Raw genomic sequence first — 15,641 nt, forward strand, 5'->3', positions numbered from 1 at the left:
CTTCTAGGCACTTTACCTTTTCCTTGTGGCAAACCTCTGCTCCCACTGTGAACAGAAGTGCAGAAAAAAAACCCCACTGAATCTCTGCCCTCTGCATGCTGTTGACCTCCTCCAGCAGTGCCTGTATCAGGACCCAGCCGCAACTCTCTTGCAGCAGTCCTCTTCTCCTGCAGTTGCCCAAAGCCCAGGAGATCACCAAATGGCTGAAGATCGCAATCTGTGGGCCTCCAGCGGCAGCATCTGCCCGAAGTTCATGACCAAATAGCTGCCCACTTCTGCTCAGCTGGATGATCCTGCTGCTAAGCCCAGCTTCAGCTTGCTCTCGGCAGTTCTCCCTTCCCCTGCAGCACACTGAAGCGCAGGAAAGCACTAGATAACTGCTTTCTGCTCCGCCGGGCTCACCCAGTAGAGCTGGTATAACAGGCCCAGCCGCAGCTTTCTTGTGCCTGATCTCGACAGTGCAAACAGGGAGGGGTTCTTTCAACTGGTAACCCTGCATCCAGCGGGAGTGATCACCAAGGGCACTGCTGTAGCTGAATGGCACCGCAGTGTTCAATAGCCGCAAGTGACCCCAATAGAGCTGCAGTATACCACTTCCCGCAGTGGTGAAAAACACGTTGCTGCTGGACTCAACTGAGAAGGAGACCATCATGACACCACATGGCAGTAAGGCGAGAAAACCCCGCCGAGCTCTCTCATATCCTCTCTAGAGCTAACACCCAAATTGCCGCCAACCCACACTATGCAAGAGGCAGCTGCTGGTCCCAATACTTCCACATATCTGCTTTTCTTTTCTTTTTTTTTTTTTAAACATCACTAAACCGAGCCAGACAAGGAAACAAAGTAAATAACTACTTCCCTGCCCGCCATCTTCAGGAGCCAGAGATGAATTCCACAAAGAGAAGAGGAGAGGGGGAGAGAGAGAGGAATGAGGGAACCAGCTCTACTGCACCTCTACCATCTGCTGGAAACAGAGAAACACCGAGGGACTGCAGGTGGAACACTATCATAGGTAGCATAGTGTCAGGAAAGCTTTCTTTCCTACCTCCATCTGCTGGTAGGGATGAAAAACCTATGCATCTGGACTAATATGGGATATGAACAAGAACCTTTGTTTCTCTCCACTATGACCAGGCTTTCCTGGCTAAACTGAAGCCCCAGCTCTGGAACACCCCCACTCTGCCTTGTTTTTATACAACTAAATTTTAGATGGCTAACAAGGGAGGGGAAATATTTAGTCTCCAGATTTGTCTGGCTAAATCCCAAACTTACCCGGACAAATCCTTTTGAATACGGACCTCTCTATTATCTGAAAAAATATGGCACTTTCTGCCATGTCAACAACTCTAGCCTGTGAAGTTCCTCAATAATACAACCCAGCAAAACAAAATACGCCTTAGAAATTTACCATAGAAATCGTCTGTGGAGTCCGTCTCATCAAAATTAATCTGTGGTTGCACTTTCACTTCCAGATTCCTGCTCAGCCAGCTGGTCTGTTCCAGCGAGGAGCCAGCAACATTCCCCACAGCTTCCAGGATCTTCTGTGTCACCTCCTGCAAAAGAAGGGAACATAATACTCTTTGCCTTTTCCTGGTTATTTCTGTACTGCATGAGACACAGAATAACCAACAGGAAAGCTATAAATTACTAAGTGGTAAGGGAATCACATTGAAGGATCCAGTAAATAATCTAGAACAGGGGTCAGGAACCCATGGCTCGCGAGCCAGATATGGCTCTTTTGAGGGCTGCATCTGGCTCGCAGACAAGTGTCGCCATAACTTCGCGTTCCCCACTGGACCCAGCTGCTCCCCGGTCCTCCGCCGCCCGGGCTTAAAAATGCTGTCAGCCCGGGCGGAACGCGGCAGGACAAGCTGGAGTCAGCGGCACCGGCGTGCTCTCTTCTCCCCCCCCCCCTGCGGCCCGGAAGAGGAAGTGGAGAGCATCGGGTGCCTGCGCGGGAAGAAGAGACCACACTAGCGTGGTCTCTTCTTCCGCGCAGGCACCCGATGCTCACCACTTCCTCTTCCGGGCCGCGGGGGGGGAGGAGAAGAGAGCACGCCGACTGGAGTCATCCGGGTGCCTGCGCGGGTCTTCCCGCGCAGGCACCCGATGCTCTCCACTTCCTCTTCCGGGCCGCGCTAAGAAGAGAGCACGCCGGTGCTCTCTTCTTCCCGCGGCCCGGAAGAGGAAGTGGAGAGCATCGGTGCCTGCGCGGGAAGACCCGCGATCAGGCACGCTAGTGTCCGACGGGAAGAAGACTGCAGCGCGGCTCGGAGGGAAAATGAAAATCTTCAACCGCGGCCGATGGGACTCCGCCTTCGCCTCCGCGAGGGCTGAAAATGAAGGAGGTAGTGTTGGGAGGTGGCTGCTGGCTGCCGCGAGTTCCCGGGGGGGGGGGGGGGGGAAGGGGGAGAGAGAGAGTGAATGAATGAGCGAGCAAGCATGTGTGTTTGAGATCCTGTGTGTGTGAGTGAGAGATTGCATGTATGTGGATGATTGAGAGCCTGTATATGTGAAAGAGAGTATGTCTGTGATTGAGATCCTGCCTGTGAGAGAGCGAGCATGAATGTAAGTTTACCATTGGGAACCTGTATGTGTAAGTTTGTAATTGAAAACCTGTTTGTTTGAAAGAGTATGTGTGTATGATTGAGATCCTTTGTGTGTGAGAGAGATCATGTGTATGTATGATTAAGAGCCTGTGTGTATAAGTAAGAGAGAGATCATGTGTGTCTGTGTCTGATTGACAGCTGGTTTAGGTGATGGAGCATGTGAGTATGTGATTGAGAGCCTGTGTTTAAATGAGGGAGAGAGACCATGTGTGTCTGTGTGATTGAGAGCTGATTTAGGTGAGGGAGCATGTGAGTATGTGATTGAGAGCCTGTGTGTAAATGAGAGAAAGAGAGGACATGTTTGTAAGCATGTGAATGAGAGTCTGTGTGTGAGAGAAAAAGACAGCATGTATTTATGTGATTGAAAGCCTGTGTGTGTGTAAGCGTGAAAGATAGACAGCATGTGTGTAAATGTGTAATTAAGAGCCTATATAAGTGAGAGAGAAAAAACATTTGTATATGTGAGTGACTGAGAGCATGTGTGTATAGGTGTGTCATTGAGAGCCAGTGTGAGAGAGAGCGCTGGTATGTGACTGAGAGTAGAAAGTTCCAAGCAAACCACCCCCACCGTCCTGCTAATTCAGAACAATCTCAGGACACCTGGATATCAAATGTTCCCAGGTATGCAGAGCAAAAAATTTTTGTATCCTTATTATTTTTCATTACTGGATCTTTGTGTCTGCTATTTTGAAATATTTTGTTGGTATCTGGAAATGTTTTATATGAGTTTTTAATTATTGGATATTCCACTCATCAGCTGTTTCGAAATATGTTCTTTTTGTTAGTACAGTTTTACTGCTGATGATTTTATATTTCTTGATTTGTTTTATAAGGATGTGTGATGTTTCTTTTTTCCTTTGTTACACTGCATACAGAGACTCTGGCTTGTTGCAGTTTCCAATTCAGTTTTTGTCTGCATGCTTCTTGTTATGCGTTTTGGTCTCTTTATTCTATGTTAGGTGAGGGACAGCACGTGATTCAGGTGAGGTTTTCTGCTGGCGTGTAGTTTCTGTGTAGGACTCTATAGCAGCCTGACTTGGTCCGTTTTCCTAATAGGAGATGTATTGGTGTCTTAAGGCCTGGTGTAATATTTTCAGAGACTTATTGTACTTTAAAAGTGTGATCTTACATAAAAATGCACACATTTACTTGTGTTTAGTTTTAAAACATATTGTATGGCTCTCATGGAATTACATTTAAATATGTGGCGTTTATGGCTCTCTCAGCCAAAAAGGTTCCTGACCCCTGATCTAGAAGATTAAAATCTACGGTCATTCAATCCCCTCATGTGCAATTCCCATGGCAGAATGGTCATACAACTCACTGTCCAAAAATGAAATCTCCAACTTGTTCCCCTCTTCTGTTACTTCCAGCTCCAAGGAATAAGTACTTATTGCTGAACTCTCAAGCTAATCAAATAGCACAAACCACTGCAGAGCCGATCTGCATTTGGATTTAGGGAACCATTAATTTTTACAATTACAATAGGATTTTAATGCTGACATGACATATGTAGCCAGAAATCAAAATTTTCTGTTATTTTGTAAATTCCTTAATTTATCTTTTACCCAAAGGACAGGAATAGAAATGAGACCTGAGGGACCTGCATGTGAATGCCAATTCCGCAAATCTATTTAGTCAAAATAACCTTTTGCAACTGCACATGTAAACATAACTTGAGAAAACATTGGAGCAATTTCCTTTGCTTTACAGAGTTGAAGACAATCGTTAATTTGGATCCAGAATATAAATATACAAAACCAAGCACACTCATCGTAACTACCAAGAGAATGGACTTCTGAAATCCAAATATGGATCTTGATGTTTCGGCTCCTCCTCAGAACTCTACAGTGAATCTGAAGACCTGAAATGTTGGTATCTGCCTTTGGAGTTTTGAAGTACATTTTCTTAATAAATGTGCTTCCTGTGGTTTTAGACATGTTTTATTCTGAAGTCCAAGCCCCTGTCACTCTGTGGTTAAGTTCCAGGGAGGCTCTGGCTGAAAGGATTTGCATGAAATTATGTTTTGGAGATTCTGGTGACAATAAGAGGTTAAAGTGGAGCCTTGGATCTGATTAAAATGTGCCCGTGAGCAATTTTGCCAGATTCATTGTTGCAAAGTGCGCGATGGATTGCGTGCAATTTGCGACACAGCACAAGTGCTACCAACTTGTTTAAATTTTCTGGCATTCTTTTTCTGCTTAGCATCCCATTTCTTGACAAAAGAAAAAAATTCTTCCTGAATGCGGCGCACTGCCATCACTCCTGTTTAGCTCCGAGAAAAGCGACTGGTTGGACTACAGACCGTTAACTCTTAGAAAGTTATTCTTTTGCAGATATGGTCTTCTGCTCCCAGTTAAACATTACCATCTCTATCCCTTTGACACATGCACACACAATTCCCAATCCACCTGGCAAGCCTACATTGTAACTGCTCCAGTACCTGCAGGTCTCTCTGGTCCTTTTTGTTTTCCAGGTTAGGGGTCCTAGTCACAAAATCGTTCAGGATGCTGAGGGAGAAAGAAATACACTTTTTATTGAATGAGAGCCACCTTTTTCATTTAATTAGTCACCAAAAGGGAGTTTAAAACAGCAGTTCAATCACCAACACAACAAATTTGCTAAGCACAGCTATGTGTATTGTTCCCTGTAAATTATGACTAAAACATTTTTTTTTGGCTGTATTTTTCAGTTCTTTTTCCCTTAATTGCTGCTTTTTTTTTTATCCTTGAGAGGCTCAATAACAGCACAGCTGCCTGAGTGGAAGCCTTTGGAATGGCAGAGAAACAGGAAGCAAATATTAGTGAATAAAAACAAATGATAAATGATAAAATTGAATGTTTTGGAGCTTAGAATTTATAGGTAGAATGTGCATAGTTCTGCACAGCCCGAGGGAACTCTTCCCAGCTGTCAAGGTACCACTGTAGAAACCAATGGCAGCTATCTTTGGAAGAGTTATGTCTTCAGAGACACCATCAAGCCATTCAGGCGCTTCAGTAGAAGCCAGGGATCCATCGATAATGATAATCCATGGAAACCCTCCAGCAGATGCCAGAGATTAGCATCCCTGCTGTGAGATTAATCCCAAAAATGTCAAAAGGTATAAAAAAAAAAAAAAGTGACAGGGAAAGAATCTGATCCCTAGCTTTTGAGTGGCCGAACCCATCTGCCATGCCAGAAGATGACATCATTTAACAGCCAAGATGTTTATTTTATTCACGAGTCACCTAGATAGGATTATAGACAGTGCTGGGGAGGAGCCGGCTGTCATGGTACATGTGGGCACCAATGACAAGGGAAAATGTGGAAGAGAGGTTCTGGAAGCCAAATTTAGGATTTTAGGTAGAAAGCCGAAATCCACAACCTCTAGGGTGGAATTCTCTGAAATGCTTCTTATTCCACGTGCAGGTCCCCAGAGGCAGGCAGAGCTCCAGAGTTTCAATGTGTGGAGGAGACAATGGTGCAGGGAAGAGGGTTTCAGTTTTGTAAGGAACTGGGGAAACTTTTGGGGAAGGGGGAGACTTTTCTGAAAGGATGGGCTCCACCTTAACCAGAGTGGAACCAAGCTGCTGGCGCTAACTTTCAAAAAGGAGATAGAGCAGCTTTTAAACTAGAACAAGGGGGAAAGCTGACAGTCACTCAGCAGTGCATGGTTTGGAGAAATGTATCCTTGAAGGATACTAATGAAACAGGAGAGTTAGGGCATCCCAACAGAGACGGTTCCATTTAAAAACAAACATATAGTCCATGTGCCTATATGTAAAAAATCACCAAAGCTAATGATCTTCCAAATTATCCCTAACAACTGAAAAGCAGGTTGTTACATACAAACAAAAAACACACTTTGAAATGTCTGTATGCCAATGCCAGAAGTCTAAGAAGCAAGATGGAGAGTTAAGAGTTTATAGCAGTAAATGACGACATTGACATAATTGGCATCACAGAGACTTGGTGGAAGGAGGATAACCAATGGGACAGTGCTATATCAGGGTTCAAATTATATCACAATGATAGGGAGGATCAACTTGGTGGGGGTGTGGCACTTTATGTCCGGGAGGGTATAGAGTCCAACATCATAAAGATCATACAAGAGACTAAATGCTCAGTAGAATCTATATGGATAGAAATCCCATGTGTGTTGGGTAAGAGTATAGTGATAGGAGTATACTACCGTCCACCTGGACAAAATGGTCAGACAGATGATGAAATGCTAAGAGAAATCAGGGAAGCTAATCAATTTGGCCATGCAATAATAATGGGAGATTTCCAATTACCACAATATTGACTGGGTAAATGTAACATCAGGACTTGCTAGAGACAAAGTTCCTGGATGTAATAAATGACTGCTTCATGGAGCAATTGGTTCAGGAACCAACAAGAGAGGGAGCTATTTTAGATTTAATTCTTTGTGGAACACAGGATTTGGTACTTGGCAACAGTGATCATAACAATCAAATTTAAACTAATAACTGGAAGGAAGACAATAAGTAAATCTACGGCTCTAACACTAAATTTTCAAAAGGGAAACTTTGATAAAATGAAGAAAATAGAAAAAAACTGAAAGATGCAGCTGCAAAAGTTAAAAGTATTCAAGAGGCATGGAGATTGTTTAAAAATACAATCCTAGAGGCACAGTCCAGATGAATTCCACGCATTAAGAAAGGTGGAAGGAAGGCAAAACGATTACCGGCATGGTTAAAAGGTGATAAGAAAGAGGCTATTTTAGCCAAAAAAACATCCTTCAAAAATTGGAAGAAGGATCCATCTGAAGAAAATAGGATAAAACAAACACTGTGAAGCTAAGTGTAAAACATTGATAAGACAGGCAAAGAGAGAATTTGAAATGAAGTTGGCCATAGAGGCAAAAACTCATAAAATATTTTTTAAATATATCTGAAGCAAGTAGTTGGTTGGACCATTAGATGACCGAGGGGTTAAAGGGGATCTTAGGGAAGATAAGGCCATTGCAGAAAGACTAAATTAATTCTTTGCTTCCATGTTTACTAATGAGGATGTTGGGGAGATACCAGTTCCGGAGATGGTTTTCAGGGGTGATGAGTCAGATGAATGGAACCAAATTATTGTGAACCTGGAAGATGTAGTAGGCCAGATTGACAAACTAAAAAGAATAGCAAATCACCTGGACCAGATGGTATGCATCCTAGGGTACTGAAGGAACTAAAAAATGAAATTTCTGATCTGTTAGTTAAAACTTGTAACCTATCATTAAAATCATCAATTGTACCTGAAGACTGGAGGGTGGCCAATGTAACCCCAATATTTAAAAAGGGCTCCAGGGGCAATCTGGGTAACTATAGACCAGTGAGCCTGACTTCAGTGCCGGGAAAAATAGTGGAAACTATTCTAAAGATCAAAATCGTAGAGCATATAGAAAGACATGGTTTAATTGAACACAGTCAACATGGATTTACATGGGAAGCCTTGCCTAACAAATCTGCTTCATTTTTTTTGGAGGGGTTAATAAACATGTGGATAAAGGTGAACCGGTAGATGTAGTTTATTTGGATTTCCAGAAGGCATTTGACAAAGTCCCTCATGAGAGGCTTCTAAGAAAACTAAAAAGTCATGGGATAGGAAGCAATGTCCTTTCGTGGATTACAAACTGGTTAAAAAGACAGGAAATAGAGAGTAGAATTAAATGGTCAGTTTTCTCAGTGGAAAAGGGTAAACAGTGGAGTGCCTCTGGGATCTGTACTTGGACCAGTGCTTTTAGGAAAATTAGTTTCTTACCTGATAATTTTCGTTCCTGTAGTACCAAGGATCAGTCCAGGACACCTGGGTTGTGACTCCGCACCAGTAGATGGAGACAGACTAAAACTTGTGGGCAGAGCCATATATGCCCCTGTGCCAGTCACAGCCCCTCAGTCATACGGAATGTCAGAGTAGAACACAACCAGAGAATTAAAACTAGCTATAAAACCGCTAATAGAACGGGGAAAACACCCCTCCTGGAAACGGACTCTCCAACCGAGAGAGCTAACAAGCGGAACAAAGTAAATCAGAACAAAGAGTGGACTCTCCATTACTTCAGCGCAGCACTGCGGGCGGGATCCTGGACTGATCCTTGGTACTACAGGAACGAAAATTATCAGGTAAGAAACTAATTTTCCTTTCCCTGTATGTACCAGGATCAGTCCAGGACACCTGGGATGTACCAGAGCAAACCTACTGAGGGTGGGAAGCAGAGAGTCCCGCTCGGAGTACCCTCTCTCCAAAACCCCCGGAATCGGTAGCCCGGACATCCAACCGGTAGTGCCGGACAAAGGTATGCAACGACTTCCAGGTAGCCGCCCTGCAAATCTCTTGAGGCGACACCTGCGAAGCTTCCGCCCAAGACGCTGCTTGAGAACGAGTCGAGTGAGCCCGCAGCCCCACGGGAAGAGGTTTTCCCCGCAGCAAATACGCCGAACCAATGGCCCCCTTGAGCCAACGGGCGATCGTTGTGCGTGACGCTGCGGCTCCTTTCTTTGGGCCAGAGAATAGGACAAACAGATGATCTGTGACCCGAAACGGATTAGTGACCTCCAGATAACGAAGGGGGGACCTCCGCACGTCAAGCTTCCGTAATTCCCTCGCTTCTGGAACAGAGGACTCCCCGCCCGCGAAAGCGGGCAGCTCCACCGATTGATTCACGTGAAACGACGATACCACTTTCGGAAGAAAGGAAGGAACCGAGCGCCAAGAAACTCCGGAATCGGAAATACGCAAGAAAGGTTCCCTACAGGACAGGGCCTGTAACTCGGAAACACGCCGAGGCAATCGCCACCAAGAACGCCGTTTTTAACGTGAGATCCTTAAGCGTTGCGCGTTTCAAGGGCTCAAACGGCGCCGCGCATAGAGCGGAGAGAACCCAATTGAGATTCCAAGCCGGACAAGGAAGGCGTTTTGGGGGACGAAGTTGCTTGGCACCCCGAAGGAAACGAGAAATGTCCGGGTGAAGCGCCAGGGACGTACCACGGACCTTACCTCGCAAACAACCAAGCGCCGCCACTTGGACCTGTAGAGAACTGCATGCCAGACCTTTGGCCAGACCTGCCTGGAGGAACGCCAGAATGTCGGAGACAGAAGCCGAAGTGGGATCCACCCCACGCTGCACGCACCAATCCTCAAAGACCACCCAGACACGGACATAAGCCAGAGACGTCGACTGCTTCCTGGAAGGCAGCAGCGTAGCTACCACCGCATCTGAATAACCTTTTCTCTTCAGTCGATTCCTCTCAAAAGCCATGCCGCGAGACAGAAGTGATCCGCATCCTCCAAACAGACGGGGCCCTGATGGAGCAGGCCCGCCATTCCTTGGAGCCGAAGGGGTGCCGTTACTGCCAGCTGTACAAGGTCTGCAAACCACGGCCGGCGCGGCCATTCCGGTGCCACCAAGATCACGTTGGCCGGGTGCAACTCTATGCGCCGTAGAATCTTGCCGATCATCGGCCACGGGGGAAACACGTAGAGCAGCACATCCGTCGGCCAGGGAAGCACCAACGCATCGACGCCTTCTGCCCCCCGTTCTCGACGTCGACTGTAAAATCGCGGGGCCTTTGCGTTGTGCCACGTGGCCATCAGATCCATGTGGGGCACACCCCACGTTTCGCAGATGAGAAGAAACGCTTCGTCCCCCAGCTCCCACTCTCCGGGATCCAGGCGATGACGGCTGAGAAAGTCCGCCTGAACGTTGTCGACTCCCGCAATGTGAGATGCTGCAAGGTTGCTGAGATGTAGCTCCGACCAGGCCATCAAGCGCTGAGCTTCCTCCGCCACCTGGGGGGCTCCTTGTCCCACCCTGGCGGTTGATGTATGCCATGGTGGTCGCATTGTCCGACAACACTCGGACTGCCTTTCCCCGCAGCAACGGTAGGAAGGCTTGCAGGGCCAGACGGACCGCTCTGGTCTCTAGGCGATTGATAGACCACTGGGCTTGCAACACTGACCATAGGCCTTGGACCGAGCTCCCTAGGCAGACCGCTCCCCAACCGGAGAGGCTGGCATCCGTGGTCACCACTGTCCAATTGGGCACCAGAAGAGAGAATCCAGCGGACAGATGACTGGGATCCAGCCACCAGAACAGGCTGGATCTCGTGTGTCCCTCTAGAAGAAGCGGTAGATGGAAGTCCTCCGAGACCGGCTTCCAACGGGATAGCAAGGATGACTGTAATGGTCGCAGGTGAGCGAACGCCCAGGGAACCAGCGCCAGCGTGGAAGCCATAGACCCTAGGACCATAAGGTAGTCGCAGACCCGCGGTTGGCGGAGAGACAATAAACGCCGTACTCGCATTTGCAGCTTGCACACCCGTTCGTGCGACAGGAACACCTTGCCCTGCTTCGTGTCGAAAACAGCTCCCAGATATTCCAAGGTCTGCGTAGGTGTCAGATGACTCTTGCTGAAGTTGATCACCCATCCTAGGGACTGCAGCAGATGTAGGACCCTGGCCACCGCCATCCAACACTGATCCTCGGACTTCGCCCGAATCAACCAATCGTCCAGGTAAGGATGGACCAGGAGACCTTCTCGGCGCAGCTGCGCCGCTACCACGACCATAACCTTCATGAATGTACGGGGGGCTGTCGCGAGCCCAAACGGGAGCGCTCGAAACTGGTAATGCCGTCCTAGGATGCAGAACCTGAGGAAGCGGTGGAACGACGGCTGAATGCCTATGTGAAGATACGCCTCTGTGAGATCCAGGGAGGCCAGGAACTCGCTGGGCCGTGCCGCGGCGATGACGGACCGAATCGTCTCCATTTTGAAGTGAGGAACGCGAAAGCATCTGTTCACCCCTTTGAGATCCAGAATTGGTCTGGACTTGCCGTCTTTCTTTGGGACGATGAAGTAAATGGAATAACGGCCTTTGCCGTGTTGGCTGACCGGAACGGGGGAGATAGCTCCCAAGCCTTCTAAGCGGCGGATGGTGTCTAACACCGCCGCCTTCTTCTCGGGGGCCTTGCAGGCCCATCTCTCGTAAAAGGACATCAACCGCGCCCCGATGTTGGTAACGGCGTGCTGAGGCTGCGGTGGGAGATGGGCCGACCCCCTTTCATTGCGACGACTTGGCCCCTGTGATCGCCAGGGGTCCCCCTTGTCTTCCGAAGCGCTTCCCCCGAAAGGACTGCTGCTGCCACTGCGGAGTACGGGAGGAGGAAGACCTATACGATTGCCCGGACGACCTTTGGGGACGCGACTTCCTGGGACCACGAAAACGGGACCTGGCAGAAAACGAAGACCGCGACCTGGATCTATCCTCGGGCAGCCTGAAAGCCCTATTTTCTCCCAGGGAAGCCATTAAATCATCTAATTCCTTGCCAAACAATAACTTACCTTTGAATGGCAGCGCCCCGAGATGAGCCTTGGAAGAGCCATCCGCCACCCAGTTGCGTAGCCACAGGAGACGGCGCGCCGAGACAGCAGCCACCACGGATCTCGACGAAGTGCGCAGCAGATCGTGGAGCGCATCTGCGCCATACACTATTGCCACTTCCAACCTATCCGCCTGCGCTGCCTCGTCAGCAGAAAGATCCGCATTGGCTTGAAGAACCTGAGCCCATCGCAAGCTAGCTCGCATAGCGAAATTCGTGCAGATGGCGGCACGTACTCCCCAGCGCTGAAACCTCAAAAATCTTCTTAAGCTGTACTTCCAGCTTCCTGTCCTGAAGATCCCTGAGGGCTGTCGCTCCCGTAACCGGAATGGTGGATCTCTTCGTTACCGCAGAAACCGCTGAATCCACCTTGGGAAGCTTGAGAAGGTCCAGCGCATCCTCCGGGAGCGGGTAAAGCTTGTCCATGGCCTTGCTGACCTTCAAACCCAACTCCGGAATGTCCCATTCCTGGAACATGATGTCCGTGGAAGAAAAATGAAACGGAAAGGCAACTGCCGAACCCGTGAGGCCTAACAGGACCGGATCCATGTTCGCTTCCTGACGAACCACCATCGGAGGGGCCTCTATACCCAGCTCCTGGAGAATGGCCGGGATTAGAGGTGGCAGCTCCTCCCTGCGGAATAGACGGACCACCTTGGGATCGTCTCCCTCCGCCGTCTGTGATCCCTTTCCTGCGCCAGATGGAGCGGATCCGTCCGCTCCCATCTCGTCGGCCCCCTTTTGGGGCTCTTCAGGGGAATCCGTGTCCGCCCCATGAGAGGAATCGGATTCCGCCTCCTGTGGGACGCCACGTGGAGGCCGTTTCCTCCCCCGCGACGTGCCCTGGGGCACCTCCGCGACCTCAGGACAGCCTCTTGGACCTCTTCTGTGGTGAGCCTTGCGGGTGCCACTCTGGCCGCGTTTGCATTTTTTATATTTCAGGACTTTGCGCAACAAAAGCGCAAAGTCCTCCGAAAACGAGCTCGAGTCCGACGAATCCTCAGCGGGACTCCCCGGGGACCCCGGGTCCCCCGAGGGACCCCCACCGGAAGCGATCCGCTGAGGAGAAAGCGCGGGAGGCAAGGCCGAAGGCCCTGCCATTTCCCGCACCATTTCGCGGCCCGTGGCCAAAATGGCCGCCACTCCCGCGCTGAGCGGGAAGAGGTCTTGGGGCCTATCTACTTCGCCCCCCCCCCCCCCCCCCCCCGCGCGCGGCGGCGATCGCGCAGGTCGCGAACAAGCCCCCCGAGGCGCTCCGGACGACCCCTCTCCGCCCGGGATGCAAGCCACGCGCGCCGAGCCACAGGCCCGGCAAACCGAGCCACGAGGCATGCCAGGCGAAAGGCGCGAAAACGGGGGACCCCAGCCGCAAGAAAATTAAACAAATCGAACGACCGGCCTCCCCCCTGTCAGCGGCGCCCCCCCCCCCCCGAGAGCGGCGACGCAAGTAAGAGAGAGCCGGCACAAGAAAAAAATAAACACACTTTTTTTTTTTTTTTTTTTTTACAAAAAAACGCCTGTCGCTGTCCACGGTCCTGGAGCCCTAATCCAGCAGGGGTGAGTGAACCGGGCTCCCCGGTGTCACCCCTGACGCTGCTACTAGGCAAGCCGGGTCCTCGACCCTAGCAGCGGCCTCAACCAGGGGGGGGTGGTCCCCTCAGAACCTCACAAACCCCCCCCTGGGAGGCAGGGCGGACGGGACCAAAGTGACAATTTAGAAAAAAATTCCCAATTAGAAACACCGTAGCCTAACTGGCCTAATCAAACAAAAAAGAACCGACCCTGACGGAGCACCAGAACCAGGGCAGGCAGGAGCTGTGACCGCAGCTGCACCATCTACTGGAGACAGAGTAAGACTGAGGGGCTGTGACTGGCACAGGGGCATATATGGCTCCGCCCACAAGTTTTAGTCTGTCTCCATCTACTGGTGCGGAGTCACAACCCAGGTGTCCTGGACTGATCCTGGTACGTACAGGGAACAATATTTATAAATAAATGATCTTGAAAGGAATACGATGAGTGAGGTTATCAAATTTGCAGACGATACAAAATTATTCAGAGTAGTTAAATCACAAGTGGATTGTGATACATTACAGAAGGACCTTGCAAGACTGGAAGATTGGGCATCCAAGTGGCAGATGAAATTTAATGTGGACAAGTGCAAGGTGTTGCATATAGGGAAAAATAACTCTTGCTGTAGTTATACGATGTTAGGTTCCATATTAGGAGCTACCACCCAGGAAAAAGATCTAGGCATCATAGTGGATAACACTTTAAAATCGTCGGCTCAGTGTGCTGCGGCAGTCAAAAAAGCAATGTTAGGAATTATTAGGAAGGGAATGGTTAATAAAAACGAAAATTGTCATAATGCCTCTGTATCGCTCCATGGTGAGACCGCACCTTGAATACTGTGTACAATTCTGGTCGCCGTATCTCAAAAAAAAGATATAGTTGCGATGGAGAAGGTACAGAGAAGGGCAACCAAAATGATAAAGGGGATGGAACAGCTCCCCTATGAGGAAAGGCTGAAGAGGTTAGGACTGTTCAGCTTGGAGAAGATACGGCTGAGGGGGGATATGATAGAGGTCTTTAAGATCATGAGAGGTCTTGAACGAGTAGATGTGAATCGGTTATTTACACTAGGGGGCATTCCATGAAGTTAGCAAGTAGCACATTTAAGACTAATCAGAGAAAATTCTTTTTCACTCAATGCACAATTAAGCTCTGGAATTTGTTGCCAGAGGATGTGATTAGTGCAGTTAGTGTAGCTGGGTTCAAAAAAGGTTTGGATAAGTTCTTGGAGGAGAAGTCCATTAACTGCTATTAATCAAGTTGACTTAGGGAATGGCCTCTGCTTAATTGCATCAGTAGCATGGGATCTTCTTAGTGTTTGGGTAATTGCCAGGTTTTTGTGGCCTGGTTTGGCCTCTGTTGAAAACAGGATGCTGGGCTTGATGGACCTTTGGTCTGACCCAGCATGGCAATTTCTTATGTTCTTATGTACCTGAGTAGCAGGAAATATCCAGGTGGAGCCAAATTCAATGACACGGACTCTCTCAGTAATCCCAGTAAGGATGGAAGGTTCTCCTGCAAGGAGGAGGCAGACAGCCTGCAAACAAAACATTTCAAGACATTTGAGTATCACAATGGAGGGCTTAATAAGAAAACAAAATGCTTTTAGGTTATATAATCTTCATTAATCAAAATATAACAAGTCACTTAAATACAGGGATTTAAATCAGACGTTCTACAGAAAGAAATTCTCTTCAAGCAGCAGACACATACACACGCACACATATACAATAAAGCCAATTGTGATCCCTTATTCTTAGTTTGAATTTATCTGTCTAACCTCTATTTTTACCTTACAGAATGCAAGTTGAAGATTAAATAGATTCTGGGTGTCTGCACTCTGGCACACCCTAAATCCAAGAACCACGTACCCTTATTTATAAAGAAGAAGTTAGAAACCCCATCATCTCCCCCTACTCCCCTCAATGTCCCCCCCATAACCATTTCCCCTATTTTAGGTTTCAAACTGAGGGTATTACTAAGAGTCCTAAAATGAATTTGCCAAAGAGGCCTGCAAACCATTTACAAAGTATTAGGATCAATTCAGGTTCTTCCAAGTAAACTCTGATATATTTTTCCCATACCGCCAAA

At 48.3% G+C, this 15,641-nt stretch overlaps 1 protein-coding gene across 8 annotated transcripts in view; it reads right to left on the reverse strand.

Moving 5' to 3' along the window:
- The window catches only part of DOP1B (DOP1 leucine zipper like protein B), a 299,309-nt gene that overhangs the window by 52,133 nt on the left and 231,535 nt on the right, over positions 1 to 15,641 (reverse strand). For all 8 annotated transcript variants that reach the window (XM_029603491.1, XM_029603487.1, XM_029603486.1 and 5 more), the window contains 3 exons: positions 14,983 to 15,087; positions 5,053 to 5,119; positions 1,409 to 1,553 (listed from right to left, as the gene is read on the reverse strand). In XM_029603491.1, coding sequence (XP_029459351.1) covers positions 1,409 to 1,553; positions 5,053 to 5,119; positions 14,983 to 15,087 — 317 coding nt within the window. The remainder of the gene's footprint in view (positions 1 to 1,408; positions 1,554 to 5,052; positions 5,120 to 14,982; positions 15,088 to 15,641) is intronic.

The sequence above is a fragment of the Rhinatrema bivittatum genome, chromosome 5 (assembly GCF_901001135.1).
Source record: "Rhinatrema bivittatum chromosome 5, aRhiBiv1.1, whole genome shotgun sequence".
NCBI classification, from domain to species: Eukaryota; Metazoa; Chordata; class Amphibia; order Gymnophiona; family Rhinatrematidae; genus Rhinatrema; species Rhinatrema bivittatum.